This window comes from Lampris incognitus, chromosome 1 (assembly GCF_029633865.1).
Source record: "Lampris incognitus isolate fLamInc1 chromosome 1, fLamInc1.hap2, whole genome shotgun sequence".
Taxonomy (NCBI): domain Eukaryota; kingdom Metazoa; phylum Chordata; class Actinopteri; order Lampriformes; family Lampridae; genus Lampris; species Lampris incognitus.
Window position 1 is genome coordinate 48,491,989 of NC_079211.1, and position 14,305 is coordinate 48,506,293.

The 14,305-nt window shown below is 44.4% G+C and overlaps 1 protein-coding gene across 5 annotated transcripts in view; it reads left to right on the top strand.

Annotated features, from left to right (window-relative positions):
* The first annotated feature begins 2,247 nt into the window (after positions 1 to 2,247).
* Positions 2,248 to 14,305, top strand: part of LOC130124079 (long-chain-fatty-acid--CoA ligase 1-like) — a 63,483-nt gene continuing 51,425 nt past the window's right edge. For 2 of the 5 annotated variants that reach the window (XM_056293496.1, XM_056293505.1), the window contains exons 1-4: positions 2,248 to 2,337; positions 4,720 to 4,834; positions 13,307 to 13,371; positions 13,914 to 14,015. In XM_056293496.1, coding sequence (XP_056149471.1) covers positions 2,248 to 2,337; positions 4,720 to 4,834; positions 13,307 to 13,371; positions 13,914 to 14,015 — 372 coding nt within the window. Of the gene's footprint in view, positions 2,443 to 4,719; positions 4,835 to 13,306; positions 13,372 to 13,913; positions 14,016 to 14,305 lie in introns of all 5 variants that reach the window. The other 3 variants (XM_056293471.1, XM_056293480.1, XM_056293488.1) reach the window with 3 other exon arrangements.

Sequence of the window (14,305 nt, forward strand, 5' to 3'; positions counted from 1 at the left end):
TTTAATATTAACTTTATCTTATTTGACTATATTATGACTTATTTATATTTATCTTTATAAGTGCAACTTAAATAAAACATTCTTATGTTGTTGTTTTTTTGCTTGCTTGTTATTGTTTGTTGTTTGTTTTTTGGAGGGGGGGTGGGGGAAGATATTGGCCAATTAATCAGCTATCGGCTTTATCCCGCTCCAAACGATTCTTATTATATCAGCCTTTAAAAATCCCCTATCGATCGACCATTAGTAAAACAAATTCAACTTTAATGAAAGGTGATACATTTCTGGTGAAGTTCTGCTTTGACATTAAGAGATTCGGTGTATGTGTGTGAAAGGGGCTCTTCCGGGAATAAACTGGTATTGACTTCGCAGTGTGAAAGGGGGATTTTTCAGCAATTTCAGGATTTGAAACCCAGGGAAACACCAGTCGGTGTGAGAGAAAGAATATAAAATCACACAGAAGGGAAGAGAAGAACCGTATGTATTGTCTTGATGCATGCTCAGTAATCCAGGTAAGGGCGTCAAAGAAGGTTGAATCGGTTCATCAGGATACAATGTTTATTGACCAATAAACCTTGTGGCAATAAATGTAGCCAGATGAACTAACTCAGCCGTCTTTGATTAACCTCGTGTATCTTATGTGTCTATATTTCGCCAGGCCTTGGCTTTTATGGTTGGTTTTCTGAACCCCTCAAGTTTTTCTCTTTTGCCCTTTCTTTTTTTTGTTTACATTCTTCGCTATCTGTTGTGATAGGAGCTCTGGCCATCTCCAGAACGAGCCTTGATGTGATCACAGGGGTCCCTTGGCTTTACTCTCAGCTATAAATGTAGGCCTAAGGTCACCCTATCTTCCCCAGGGTTCACAATGAGATGGACCCGTGTCTCTGCTCCACCTCAGCTATTTTGTTCTTAAACACCGGTTCATGCTATGCGTGTCTGGTCAACCAGCCTTGTTTATGTGTGGATGTGGTGTGTTCGTACGTGACAACACCGACACACACCATGGGAGCCTCACATCTGACACATAATAGTTATGCCAGGAGAAAATCTGTTAGATATACAGTAAGGTGAGCCATTGTACTGGTGTGGTGGGTCATAGCTGAACAATGTAACCTCGGATTACTAGTATTTGCGTTGAGGTTTGGTTTCTAGTACTTTCTTCATCCTGGGACCCAACAGTGAACCTCTACGTAAATGTTCTCCCTTCCTCTGTGGCCTATTAAAAAGAACTAATGCTGTAGTAACATGGAGACCCAAACATGCTGCACTGATCCTGTCTGACAAAACAGAAACACCACAGATAAGATCTCCCCCCCACCCTCCTTTCCCCCCCAATTGTATCTGGCCAATTACCCCACACTTCCAAGCCGTCCCGGTCGCTGCTCCAGCCCCTCTGCCGATCCGGGGAGGGCTGCAGAATACCACATGCCTCCTCTGATACATGCTGAGTCGCCAGCCGCTCCTTTTCACCTGACAGTGAGGGGGTTTCACCGGGGGGACGTAGCGCGTGGGAGGATCACGCTATTCCCCCCCAGTTCCCCGTCCTCCTCGAATAGGCGCCCTGACCAATCAGAGGAGGCGCTAGTGCAGCGACCAGGACACATACCCACATCCGGCTTCCCACCCGCAGACACGGCCAATTGTGACTGTAGGGACGCCCGACCAAGCCGGAGGTAACACGGGGATTCGAACTGGCGATCCCCGTGTTGGTAGGCAACGGAATAGACCGCTACGCTACCCGGACGCCCCATAGATACAATTCTTCACTTGTAACCAGCTACGTATGTACTGTACGTGTATGAAGATGTTTATTAACTGGTCAGGATGCAGAGCTTACTAGCTGAGCAAATACTGAAAGTGCACCCAACAAAGACATGAGAGTGAATGAATGAATAATTTCTCTGTTTCTCTTTCTCTCTCTCCCCAGATCTTCTCCTGGGCAGCTAACGCCCCATCCTTCCACACACTCCTCTTCACAAAAGTAGACACTGAGCGCCCCACCAGGGGACGTCCACTTTTACTCCACATTACCTCAAAGTCCCCTTTGAGTGCCAATTGTTATCTTAACACTACTGTACCCAACAGTACCAACACACTACTGCCACCCCAGCCATACTCATTCACCTGGCAGCTACTTTTGCTACAGACATCACGTATTTGCCGCCACCATCTAGGCAAACATTATCTCAACATCACCTACACACTCATCCACAGGCGTATCGTCCTCGTCCCCATCCTACCATCAGCAAAATGCTGAGCCAGGAGTTACTACGAAGGATGCGGTTGCCAGATCTGGACGATGTAAGTCAGTACATCAGGAGTCTTTCCACCACCACTCTGGTCAGCATGGGGGCGGTGGCGGCCATGACGACCTACTACCTGGCAACCCGGCCTAAGCCCCTCCAACCACCTTGCAACCTCTGCATGCAATCAGTAGAGGTCCAGGTGAGTTTGTACTTCGGGATACCAGTGCAAATTTTTTTTTAAAAGCAATGTAGTCAGTGCCTGATTGTGTGATATACCAAACTAAATTAGCAGCAGCAGCATAGCTTACAAACTATAGGCAGGACAGTCACCTCTTGTGCACTACAAGACTGACCTACAACCATTCCTGCAACCTCCAGTGACTGCCTGCTCTGTGCTTAAGGAAAGTAGTACTACATTTGACTGGGTTCAGATTCATCCCCTGCTCTCAGGCTGTGAGAGGCCTGCGTGATGGCTGAAGGTAACTAGTGTCATCAAGAGAAGGTGCAGGTTCAAAAGTAGCCTACTAGTAATATGAGTAGTGCTTTAGTTAGAATGATATACCCCAGTATAGGGACAAATAAACACATAGGCACAGTACAATCCAGAAATCCACTCCCCTCAATTTGCAAGGAGTTATGATTGAATTTGGTGCGGTTTGTAGGCTGACATGAAGCAGAACAAGTAGAGCCAGCCAAGCTAGGTGTGAGCTGTGGTTAAGTGACAGCACATCAGTCTGCCCCAAGACAAGTTCGTATTAATAGCAAACAGGAATTTAGTTCAGTTTATTGTTTACTTGTCAGGGACAACACACAATTTTACAAATGTACTTTCCCAATGCAAACAATCGGTCAATGGGCACAAAGCATTTCTGTCTCTCTCGCACAGCGCACATACCGCATGCTTAAGTCCTTTCAAATCAAGTTTATTTGTATAGCCCAAAATCACAAGGTAGTCCCGAAGGGCTTTAGAATCAGTACATTACGCCACAATGTACAACAACATATGATATATGACCCCCTCTATCCTTGGACCCTAGACCCGAATGAGGAAAAATCCCCACAAGAAAAAGCTTATCAGGGAAAAACATGGGAGAAACCTCAGGAAGAACAACAGAGGGGGGATCCTTCTTCCAGGACGGACAGACATACAATGCACTAAATACACAAAAATAACAGAATTATAATGTAACATCGTATATTCCACACAGAGCAAGGTTATGTAGAATATACACAGTTCACCCATAAAATCCAGCAAATCCAGAAGTTGTCGTAGCTACAACAAACAGTATAAAAGAGATTTGACATGAGGACAGCGCAAATGATAGCCTAAATCTCCAGGAGGGTAGGATTGTGTCCAAGGGAAAACAGGACCCATCACAGACAGGCTCTGAAGTCATTGGGCAGATGAGAGAGAGAGAGATATGATCCATGGTCATCAGACAGCCCATAAAGGAAGCAAATGTGTCGTGGAAAGCGGGAAAGAGGGAGATGGAGAGCAAGAAAAAGAGAGATGGGGGTGGGGGGGAGGCACACAACATTAGCCATGAGCACACATGTGGTCAGAGATACAAACCATCTTAGAATGGTGCGATTCGTTCAGAAAGTTTAAGAACATTCTCGTCGGCAGGACGAGACCAAGAGATTACTGCTAAGGCCTACGGACACAATATATGAATATACTGAGAGTGAGACCCCCACTTTTGGTGGGAGTCTCAGTCTTCTCTGCTGCCCAAACTTTGATCCATGCCTTCATCACATCCAGAATTGACTACTTCAGTAGCATTCTCTATGGCTCGTCGTCCAAAGTACTAAACAAACTCATATATAAGTACACATTTAAAGAGAGTACATACAGAACTCTGCTGCTTGCCTGCTCACCCACTCCCACTCCCATAACTACATCACCCCTGTCCTCCAGAACCTCCACTAGCTCCCTGTCCCACAATGGATTCAAAGTCCTTCTCCTCACTCACAAAGCCCCTCATAACCAGGGCCCCTCCTACCTCACCGACCTGCTCCACTACAATACTCCTTTCTGCACCCTTCACTCCTTTCGACACCAACCTCCTGTGTCCACCGCACAGCACCAAGCACCGGACCCGGAGCAACAGAGCCTTCCCCATAGCTGCCCCCTCCCTCTGGAATTCCCTCCCTAACACATCAGAGACTGCACCGAGCTGTCCACGTTCAAATAATTCATCAAAACCTACCTTTTCAGAATTGCTTTTAATGTTTGATTGTGTGTTTTGTCTTTGGTGTGTTGTTTTTATGTTTATTTTAACTTGTGTAAAGAGTCTGTGTGCCTTGAAAAGCGCACTATAAATAAAATGTATTGTCATTAAATGTATTATTTGTGTGGGCCATCTATTCCACTTCCTCCTCATAGATGTATGTATGTATGTATGTATGTATGTATGTATGTATGTATGTATGTAGTATGTAGGCAATGTTAACATTTTATTTCTTGTTCTGTCAGGGTGAAGATTTTGCACGCCGGTCAGCTCTGCTTAACACAGATGATCACATGACTCATTTCTATGACGATGCCACGACCATGTATGAGTCTTTTCTCAGAGGGGCCAGAGTCTCAAGTAAGTGTTAATCAGTATACAGAATATTTAGTAGTCTCAAGTATCATGCATATGACTTTAGTGCTGGTTCAACGAAGCACATAATCCTTGTTGGTTCAATGTTTTTCTGATGGTCAGAGAAACAAGGTTTACGTTCTCCTCTTAAGGGCTCACAATGTCCCTTTATTATTAGTTATTTTCCTCAGTCTACCGCTGTTTGTTTATCCTTGTCCCTCTTTAGCTGTTCTGTGATATGCTTTCTCTAAATCAGTGGTTCTCAACCTTTTTGGGGTCCTGGACCCCCTGCGTATTTTGATCTACCCTGAGGACCCCTCCACCTGATCTTGGGGGAGGGGGGGTTGCAATTTGATAGAAACAGTAGAAACTGCATTTTAAATTGCATTATAGCATTTATTCATTCTTTTACAATCCTATTTATTTAAAGTAATATTAAATTACGCAGTGCTTTTAAACAGTCCAAGTTCTTTTAAGCCATCAGAAACCCATAATATTGTAGCAAATTCGGGGGTGGGGGGGCAGCCACAGGAACTGCCGCAGCCGGGACGCGAACCCGTATTTCCCGCACCGCGGGAGACATCGCCAACCGTTCGACTAAAGGGTCTGACCCATTAGCCAAGGGCCAAAGTGTTTATTTATCCATGCACCATACACTACACAGCCCCGCCCTTAAGCATACCAACTCTTTCACGCCTCTGGGCTCAAACGCTTCCGATGGCCTTACGGTCTCCCCGTCCCACTTCTAACACCAATGTAGCGAATTCGGAGGGGCAACCACAGGAACTGCCGCGGCGCGAACCCGTATCGCCCGCACCGCGGGAGACACCGCTGACCGCTCGACTAAAGGGTTCGACCCATTAGCGGAAGTGTCTACTTATCCATGCACCTTCCACTACACACACCCCCGCGCTTAAGCATACCAACTCTTTCACGCCTCTGGGCGCATATGCTTCCGATGGCCTTACGGTCTCCCCATCCCACTTCTAACACCAATGTAGCGAATTCGGAGGGGCAACCGCAGGAACTGCCGCGGCCGGGACGCGAACCCTTATCTCCCGCTCCGCGGGAGACAGACCGCTCGACTAAAGGGTTCAACCCCTTAGCCAAGCGCCAACATGTCTACTTATCTATGCCCGTTACAATATGCTTCAACTAAAAGCTTACGCAACTAACTACTATCCATAGTTTTATCATTCGTTGTTTCGCCATGTTTGTGACCAAAACAAGCACTTTTTTCCTTTCATCTCCATTTCCCGTGCTTCTTACTTGACAAGCATCATCAGTTTTGCAAACAGATTTACAATCAACAGAAACTAGTGTAAACTACTAATAAGACACGTTAGTCCATGGCTAACGGGTCTGACCCTTTAGCCAAGCGGTTAGTGATGTCGCCTTGTGGTGCAATACAGCCGTATCGAATCCCGCACCGGGCAAGAAAATAACCGGTTACAATAGAAACTAGATTATAGAAAATAGACAAACCAACCTGCACACGTGAACCCTGAAGAGGTAAACTGCACGTTTGGCAGCGGCGGTTATCTTCGCTAGGTAAAACAGTCTGTCAAATTCTAAAGTACGCGTCTTACTGGCTGCCTTTCTGTACTTTGGAGACGCATCAGTCCTGCGCAGGCTCGCCGCAGATCTGCCATTACTTTGTTTATGTATTATATATATATATATATATATATATATATATATATATATATATGTGTGTGTGTGTGTGTGTGTGTGTGTATGTATATGTATGTATGTATGTATGTATGTATATATATATATATATATAAGTAAATTCTTTATGAAACAGTACAAGCCTGTTTCATGCAATAGGCAATCAGCAGCTGTCAATAAAGCTCTTGCCATTACTTTGTTTATTTATTTGTTTATGTATTTCATATATATATATATATATATATATATATATAAGTAAATTCTTTATGAGACAGTACAAGCCTGTTTCATGCAATAGGCAATCAGCAGCTGTCAATAAAGCTACTCCATCACAGTAGCTTTATTGATATTAAGAACAACAATAAAATAATAAAAAAATAATAATAAAGCTACTCCATCGGACAGCTGATGATTGCTTATGGCATGCAATAGGCTTGTACTGTCTCATAGAGAATTTACTTGATAATGGATGGATGGATGGGTGGATGGATGGATGGGTGGGTGGACATATATACTATATATATATATATATATATATATATATATATATATATATACACACATCCATTATCTGAACCACTTATCCTGCTCTTGGGGCTGGAGCCTATCCCAGCAGTCATTGGGCGGCAGGCGGGGAGGCACTCTGTACGAGCCGCCAGGCCATCACACAGGGCCCACACACACACAGGTGAAAAGAACCTGTGTTGAAAGAAAATACCAACTGAATAGATTACACCATTTTCATTCCAATTTTGTGTTGCTGTAAAGCCCACAGAGGCAAATTTATAATTTGTGATATTGGGCTATACAAAATTGACTTGACTTGACACACACACACGCACGCACGCACGCACGCACGCACGCACGCACGCACGCACGCACGCACGCACACACACACACACACACACACACACACACACACACACACACACACATATTCATACCTAGGGGCAATTTAGTATGGCTGGTTCACCTGAACTGCATGTCCTTGGACTGTGTATATATATATATATATATTTTTTACTTATCCATTATAGACAGGCAGTGTTCATATCTGTTCATTGGAAAGATGATTGCATATCATAGGTATCACCTATGAGTCCGCCTTCGTTTGTCTTTGTAAACCTACAGCTGTTTTCAGTCAATTTTTTTTCTCTAAATTTCTGCGTAGATTCATTTAAGTCCTCCAGGAAATACGATGGCATAAACAAGTATTATGAACACTAGAGGTTTAAATTAATGTCAATACACCTGAGTAGTATCATGATACTCTTTTATAATTCCGTATTGTTTTTCAAAAACACTATCAGTTCTTATAGATTACACATAGAAACGTGGCAGCGACACGATTTCATTGTGTAATTTTTATTGCTGACCACTAGGTGGCGGGTGCAGTATTGTAACATGGCTGCATAGTACAACAGCAGCCGCTGCCAGTGCTACACCAGCTATGGCTCTGATTACTCTGATTTTTATTCATATTGAGGTTTTCTGTGTGACATTTTTCTGAAATTTTGCCAAATATTACAATAAACTACATTGTTTGTAGTATGATAAAGTAATACTATATTGACTGAATCGTGATACAAATCATCTCGCGAAATACTTTAAAAAGCACACTATAAGTCAAATGTAGTATCATTAAATGTATTATTTATGTGGGTCAGCTTGTTACTTGTAAATACTGTAGTCCTTATGCGCCCCTCCTGCAGTCCCTGTGATACAGTTTTGACATAATTTTTAAAATCCATCCTTACTGGCTTAGGTCCCGGAATACTCTCTTTCCTCAGCTGTTCACTCACATCCAGGTCCATGCCTGACTATTTTAAAATTACCTGTGTTCAGTCAGCCTCCCCCTCAAAAAACCTTTTCTCGAGCTGGCAAGGGTAGAGAATTATAGACCGATTTCCAAACTTATTTTTACTATCCAAAATCCTTGCAAAATTAGTCGCGTACCAAATTTTGCAGCTGACTGAGGGTCATAACATGTTCGATAAATTTCAATCGGACTTTTGTCACAAGTATAGTTCTGAGACTGCATTACTAAGAGTGTCCAACAACATTCTTACGCATGCTTATAAAGGTGAATATTATTATTCTTCTATATTTAACCGCTGCCTTTGATACCATAATTCATGCCATCTTACTTAATAGGTTGGAGAACTGGGTTGGCATTGCTGGTACAATGTTAAATTGGTTTCATTCTTATTCGACTAATAGATATTTTAATGTTTGTATTAACAATCATGTATCCTCGTCAGCTCCCCTACTGTGTGGAGTCCCTCAGGGGTCTGTCCTTGGGCCAATCCTCTTCTCTTTATACACCCTTCCTCTGGGTCATTTCTTTAGTCACTTTCAAGAAAGCCCCTTGAGCCAAATTTGTAATATGTGATATTGCGCTATACAAATAAAATTGACTTGACTTGACATGTCATACCACTATTTTGCTGATGATACTCAGATCTATTTCTCTGACAAACTCAGTAACCTGAATCAACTGTCCTCCCCACATGATTGCTTGGCTGCCACCAAAGACTGGATGTCCCTTGATTTCCTCTATCTAAATCCTGACAAAACTGAAGTTCTCTTTATTGGTCCTGAGAACTTTGCCACTGCAGTTGTTCAGTTTATTGGTCCACTTCATTCAAACATCAAACCTACCGCTAAAAATCTTAGTGTCATCTTTGACCAGAATATGTCTTTTGATCACCGTGTTACTAAACTTGTCCAACCCTGTTTTCTTCAGCTACGAAATATTGCAAAAATCAGAAATATTTTATCTTTTAAGGATAACGAAATATTAATTTACACTTTCATTTTCTCCCATCTAGATTACTGTAACCCCCTCTACTCTGACCTCAACATGTTACTTTACATTGTCTCCAGTTGGTTCAGAATGCAGCTGCTAGACTACTAGCTAGAATTAGCCATAGATCCCATATTACCCCTATTCTTGCATCCCTCCATTGGCTTCCTGTAAAATTCAGAATAATCTATAAGGTCTTATTAATAACATTTAAAGCACTGCACGATCTTGACCCCAGTTGCATGTCTGGCCTTTTCATTCCTCATTCCACTTCCTGTACACAAAACAAATAAAACTAGAGGAGTGCACTCAGTAGAGTGCAGATCTCCACCAGGCATACGTGTCTCCACTCATCTGGTGTTTGAACTTGGTTCAAAAAAACACCCCTTTTTTCACCTACCGGGAGAAGGGGAATAGTCACACAGACAGAAAAACCCGTGTTTTTCCTGTCATTATAAGACTTTTGTGCAGCGCCCAAGTCAATTGAACGGGAAATATGAAGAAAAAAATATTATATGCAGCACTCAAAGCTAAAAATCTACCCAATAAAAACATTATCCCTGTCAGCCTGGGGGTGTGCAGCCTCCTAGTCGGACCCTCAGATGAAAGTGACCAACTCTGACATGAAATGACAGAGCTCAGGCTGTCATCATTTCAAAGCCCTGAGAGAAGACTTCAGATCTGTTTAACTGTCGTGGTTTTTGTTATGTATGGATGAGGCTATTCTACCAGTGACCACTAGGTGGCACCTGTATTCTATATTGCTGTTGTCTGGGTTGTAACCAACAGAAGAAGAGTTCCTGGAAAAGCATGGAAATGAACAGCCGTGTGTGCGTTGTGGTCCCTGCATCGTGTGTGAAATTGTTTACACCATCGTGTTATTAGCCAGCTACATAATAATTTTCATGATATCACATGAATAAAGGCGAATGGCTGTTCTGCGGCTTGACTTTAATTCATTAAACAATGAGAAGAAAACCCAGCTCAGCCATGGGGAAATGTGTTATTGTAGCTACTGAGATGATTTGCAGCTGTGACTGTGATTAATCCTACTGTTGAAATTGTATTTTTTATAGCTTGTTTTTTTCCGCACCCGCATTCCGGGAACTCTGCCTCTGATTGGCTAGTACTCGTTGCCCGTTGGTTAGGTTGGCTAAGGTTAGGGTTAGGGATAGGGTTAGCCAATCAGAGATAGAGTAGGGGCGGGTCTTCCCGGAATCCAGGCATGACGGAGGCGCGTTCTTGCGGAAAACGGGTACGGAAAAAATGACGCCTTTTTAGCGGAGTTTTAACGTGGGAGACGGATGGCACTTCCGCGTGGCGGCGTCGGCGGCGGCGAGGGGAAAAGGGCGAATTGTTTCCGGTTCATCCAGCGTTCCTCCGGTTCCCCTGTGCCCGGATCAGCGGCGAATGATTTGCTCGCTTGCGAAATACGACCAACTTCTCGTTTACTTTAAAGCCTCGTACCCGAATACACGATGTTCTGGTTCCGATACTGTCGCTGCCCGACCCGACTCAACCGTGGATGTGAGTCGCGCCTGCGCACGGCTGACTCAGGGCGGGCGGCGACAGGAAGCGGCGTTGGTCGAGTGAGCTAGAGCAGTGTTTCTCAACCGGGGGTCCGCGGACCCCTAGTGGTCCGTGGTGTAATTGCAAGGGGTCCGTGAAAATAAAATATCTTTAAAAAAAAGATCCTATGACATTTTTAGAAATAGGATTATTTTACTCAAATGTGACTGAGACCTTTATCTACCTAAATTACACTGCTCAAAAAAAATAAAGGGAACACCTAAAAACACAATATAGACCTCGATGAATGAAATATTTCAGCTGAAAATCTTTATTTATTAGACAGAGGAATGTGTTTAGAGCAAAATAACCTAAGAATGATCAATGGAAATCAAAATCATTAGCCCATTAAGGTCTGGATTCAGAATCATACTCAAAATCAAAGTGGAAAATGAGAACATAGGCTGATCCAACTTCTGTGGAAATTCTTCAAGACGATTCAAAATGAGGCTCAGTAGTGTGTGTGGCCTCCACGTGCCTGTATGCACTCCCTACAACATCTGGGCATGCTCCTGATGAGACGACGGATTGTCTCCTGAGGGATCTCCTCCCAGACCTGGATCAGGGCATCGGTCAACTCCTGGACAGTCTGTGGTGCGACATCGCGTTGGCGGATGGTACGAGACATGATGTCCCAGAGGTGCTCGATTGGATTCAGGTCTGGGGAACGTGCAGGCCAGTCCATAGCATCAATGCCCTCGACATACAGGAACTGCTGACACACTCTGGCCACATGAGGACGAGCATTGTCATGCATGAGCAGGAACCCAGGAGCCACTGCACCAGCATATGGTCTGACAATGGGTCTGAGGATCTCATCCCGGTACCTAATGGCAGTCATGGTACCTCTGGCTAGCACGTAGAGGTCTGTGCGGCCCTCCAAGGATATGCCTCCCCAAACCATCACTGACCCACCGCCAAACCGGTCATGCTGGAGGATGTTGCAGGCAGCAGAACGTTCTCCACAGCGTCTCCAGACTCTCTCACGTCTGTCACATGTGTTCAGTGTGAACCTGCTCTCATCTGTGAAGAGCACAGGGCGCCAATGGCGAATCTGCCAACCAAGATGTTCTCTGGCAAAGGTCAATCGGGCTGCACGGTGTTGGGCTGTGAGCACAGGCCCCAATTGTGGACGTCGGGCCCTCATACCATCCTCATGCATTCTGTTTCTCACTGTTTGAGCAGAAACCTGCACATTAGTGGCCTGTTGAAGGTCGTTTTGTAGGGCTCCGGCAGTGCTCCTCCTGTTCCTCCTTGCACAAAGGACCAAATAGCGGTCCTGCTGCGGGGTTGTTGTCCTCCTGCGGCCCCCTCCACGTCTCCTGGTGTACTGGCCTGTCTCCTGGTACCTCCTCCATGCTCTGGACACTGTGCTGGGAGACACATCAAATCTTCTTGCCACAGCACGCATTGATGTGCCATCCTGGATGAGCTGCACTACCTGAGCAACTTCTGTAGGTTGCAGATACCGCCTCATGCCACCTCCAGTGGTGAGGGCACTAGCAAAATGAAAAACTAACCAAAGATCGGCCAGAAAAGATGAGGACAGGCAAATGGTCTGTGGCCACCACCTGCGAATCCATTCCTTTTATAGGGGTTGTCTTGCAAATTGTCTAATTTCCACCTGGTGGAAATTAGACAATTTACCAACAGGTGAAATTGATTCACAAATCAGTGTTGCTTCCTAACTGGACAGGTTGATATCTCAAAAGTGTGATTGACTTGGAGCTACATTGCATTGCTTATGTGTTCCCTTTATTTTTTTGAGCAGTGTATAAAGGGTAACAGGACTTTTTTCTCTAATTACATCTGTTTCACAAGTGTAATTTATTGTATTTTAATAAGAGATCTCGCTCCCGTTTGCGTTGTTAAAAGTTACTGCATAAAAATTATGTTGTTACATATATCTGAAAGTTACTGCATAAGAATTCTGTTTTGTTAACTATATCTAAGTCACAACTGAAAGCTCTTATTTTTGCCCCAAAGAGTGAATAAATGCTATAATGCAATTTAAAATGCAGTTTCTACTGTTTCTATCAAATTGCAACCCCCCCTCCCCCAAGATCAGGTGGAGGGGTCCTCAGGGTAGATCAAAAATACGCAGGGGGTCCAGGACCCCAAAAAGGTTGAGAACCACTGAGCTAGAGAGTGAATTCAGAGAGGGAGTGGCGGTAGCGAGAACAAACTTCTTCTTTTGAAGGTTTTCAATCGCTGCGACCATGAGAGGTTCTTCGTCATACACTCAGAACTGTGCGCAAAAGATTTTAGGCTGAGGGGTCCAGCAGTTTTCGAGATTAGCCAGGGACAGATTCACACACGTGGAGACACGCGCGCGCGCGCGCGCGACCAAACGCACAATCCCCTCCGTTTACAGTCTACAATTAACCTGCTTTGTTTGTTTTTCTTCCATTGGCTCTCTTTTCAACACTCAGATAACGGCCCCTGCCTGGGCTCCAGGAAACCCAAACAGCCGTATGAATGGATGACTTACAGGCAGGTATGATTAAACAGCACCGTCATCAGATCGCCTCTGAGAGAATATCATCTTCACTGGGCCCTAAGTTAACACTTAACAGTATCAATGTTACTACAGTGGAATCATACCCACACGATTCCTCAGGCCCCAGGCACAGCTCTACTCAGTCTCAGCTATGTTTCGTATTTAAAATTAGATTTTTATATTTATCATATATTATATTATATTATATTATTTATGGTGAAAAGAAGCGGCTGGCGACTCCACGTGTATCGGAGGCATGTGGTAGTCTGCAGCCCTCCCCGGATCGGCGGAAGGGGTGGAGCAGCGACCGGGACAACTAGGAAAATAGGGTAATTGGCCAAAGTACAGTTGACGAGAAAGGGGGGGGGGGACAAAAAAGAATGCCCAGTAGAATTACATATTGCATATTTGTTTGTACATATTACATATTACATACTCTTATTACATAGTTGTTTTGTTGCAGCTTGTTGAACATTGAGTATTTCGTGCACGTGTGTGTGTGTGTGTGTGTGTGTGTGTGTGTGTGTGTGTGTGTCTAGGTATTGGACAGAGCAGAGCGCCTGGGTTCAGCATTCCTCCACAGAGGACACTCAAAGAACGTGGACCCTCACATCGGCATCTTTTCTCAGAACAGACCTGAGGTACACAAACAAACACACACACGCATACGCACACGCACGCACACACACACACACATCAGTAGCAAGTCTGATATTTTTGCTCCACAAGCTGTTTAATATCAGACTGGGTAAAGTAGTCATTTATATTGTAGCGAATTGGCGAGGTAACCACAGGAACTGCCTCGCTGACCGCTCGAGCGGTTAGCGACGTCTCCCGCGGTGCGGGCGACACGGGTTCGCGTCCCGGCCGCGGCAGTTCCTGTGGTTGCCTCCCGAATTCGCTACAACATTGTTTCTATGTATGTTGAGGT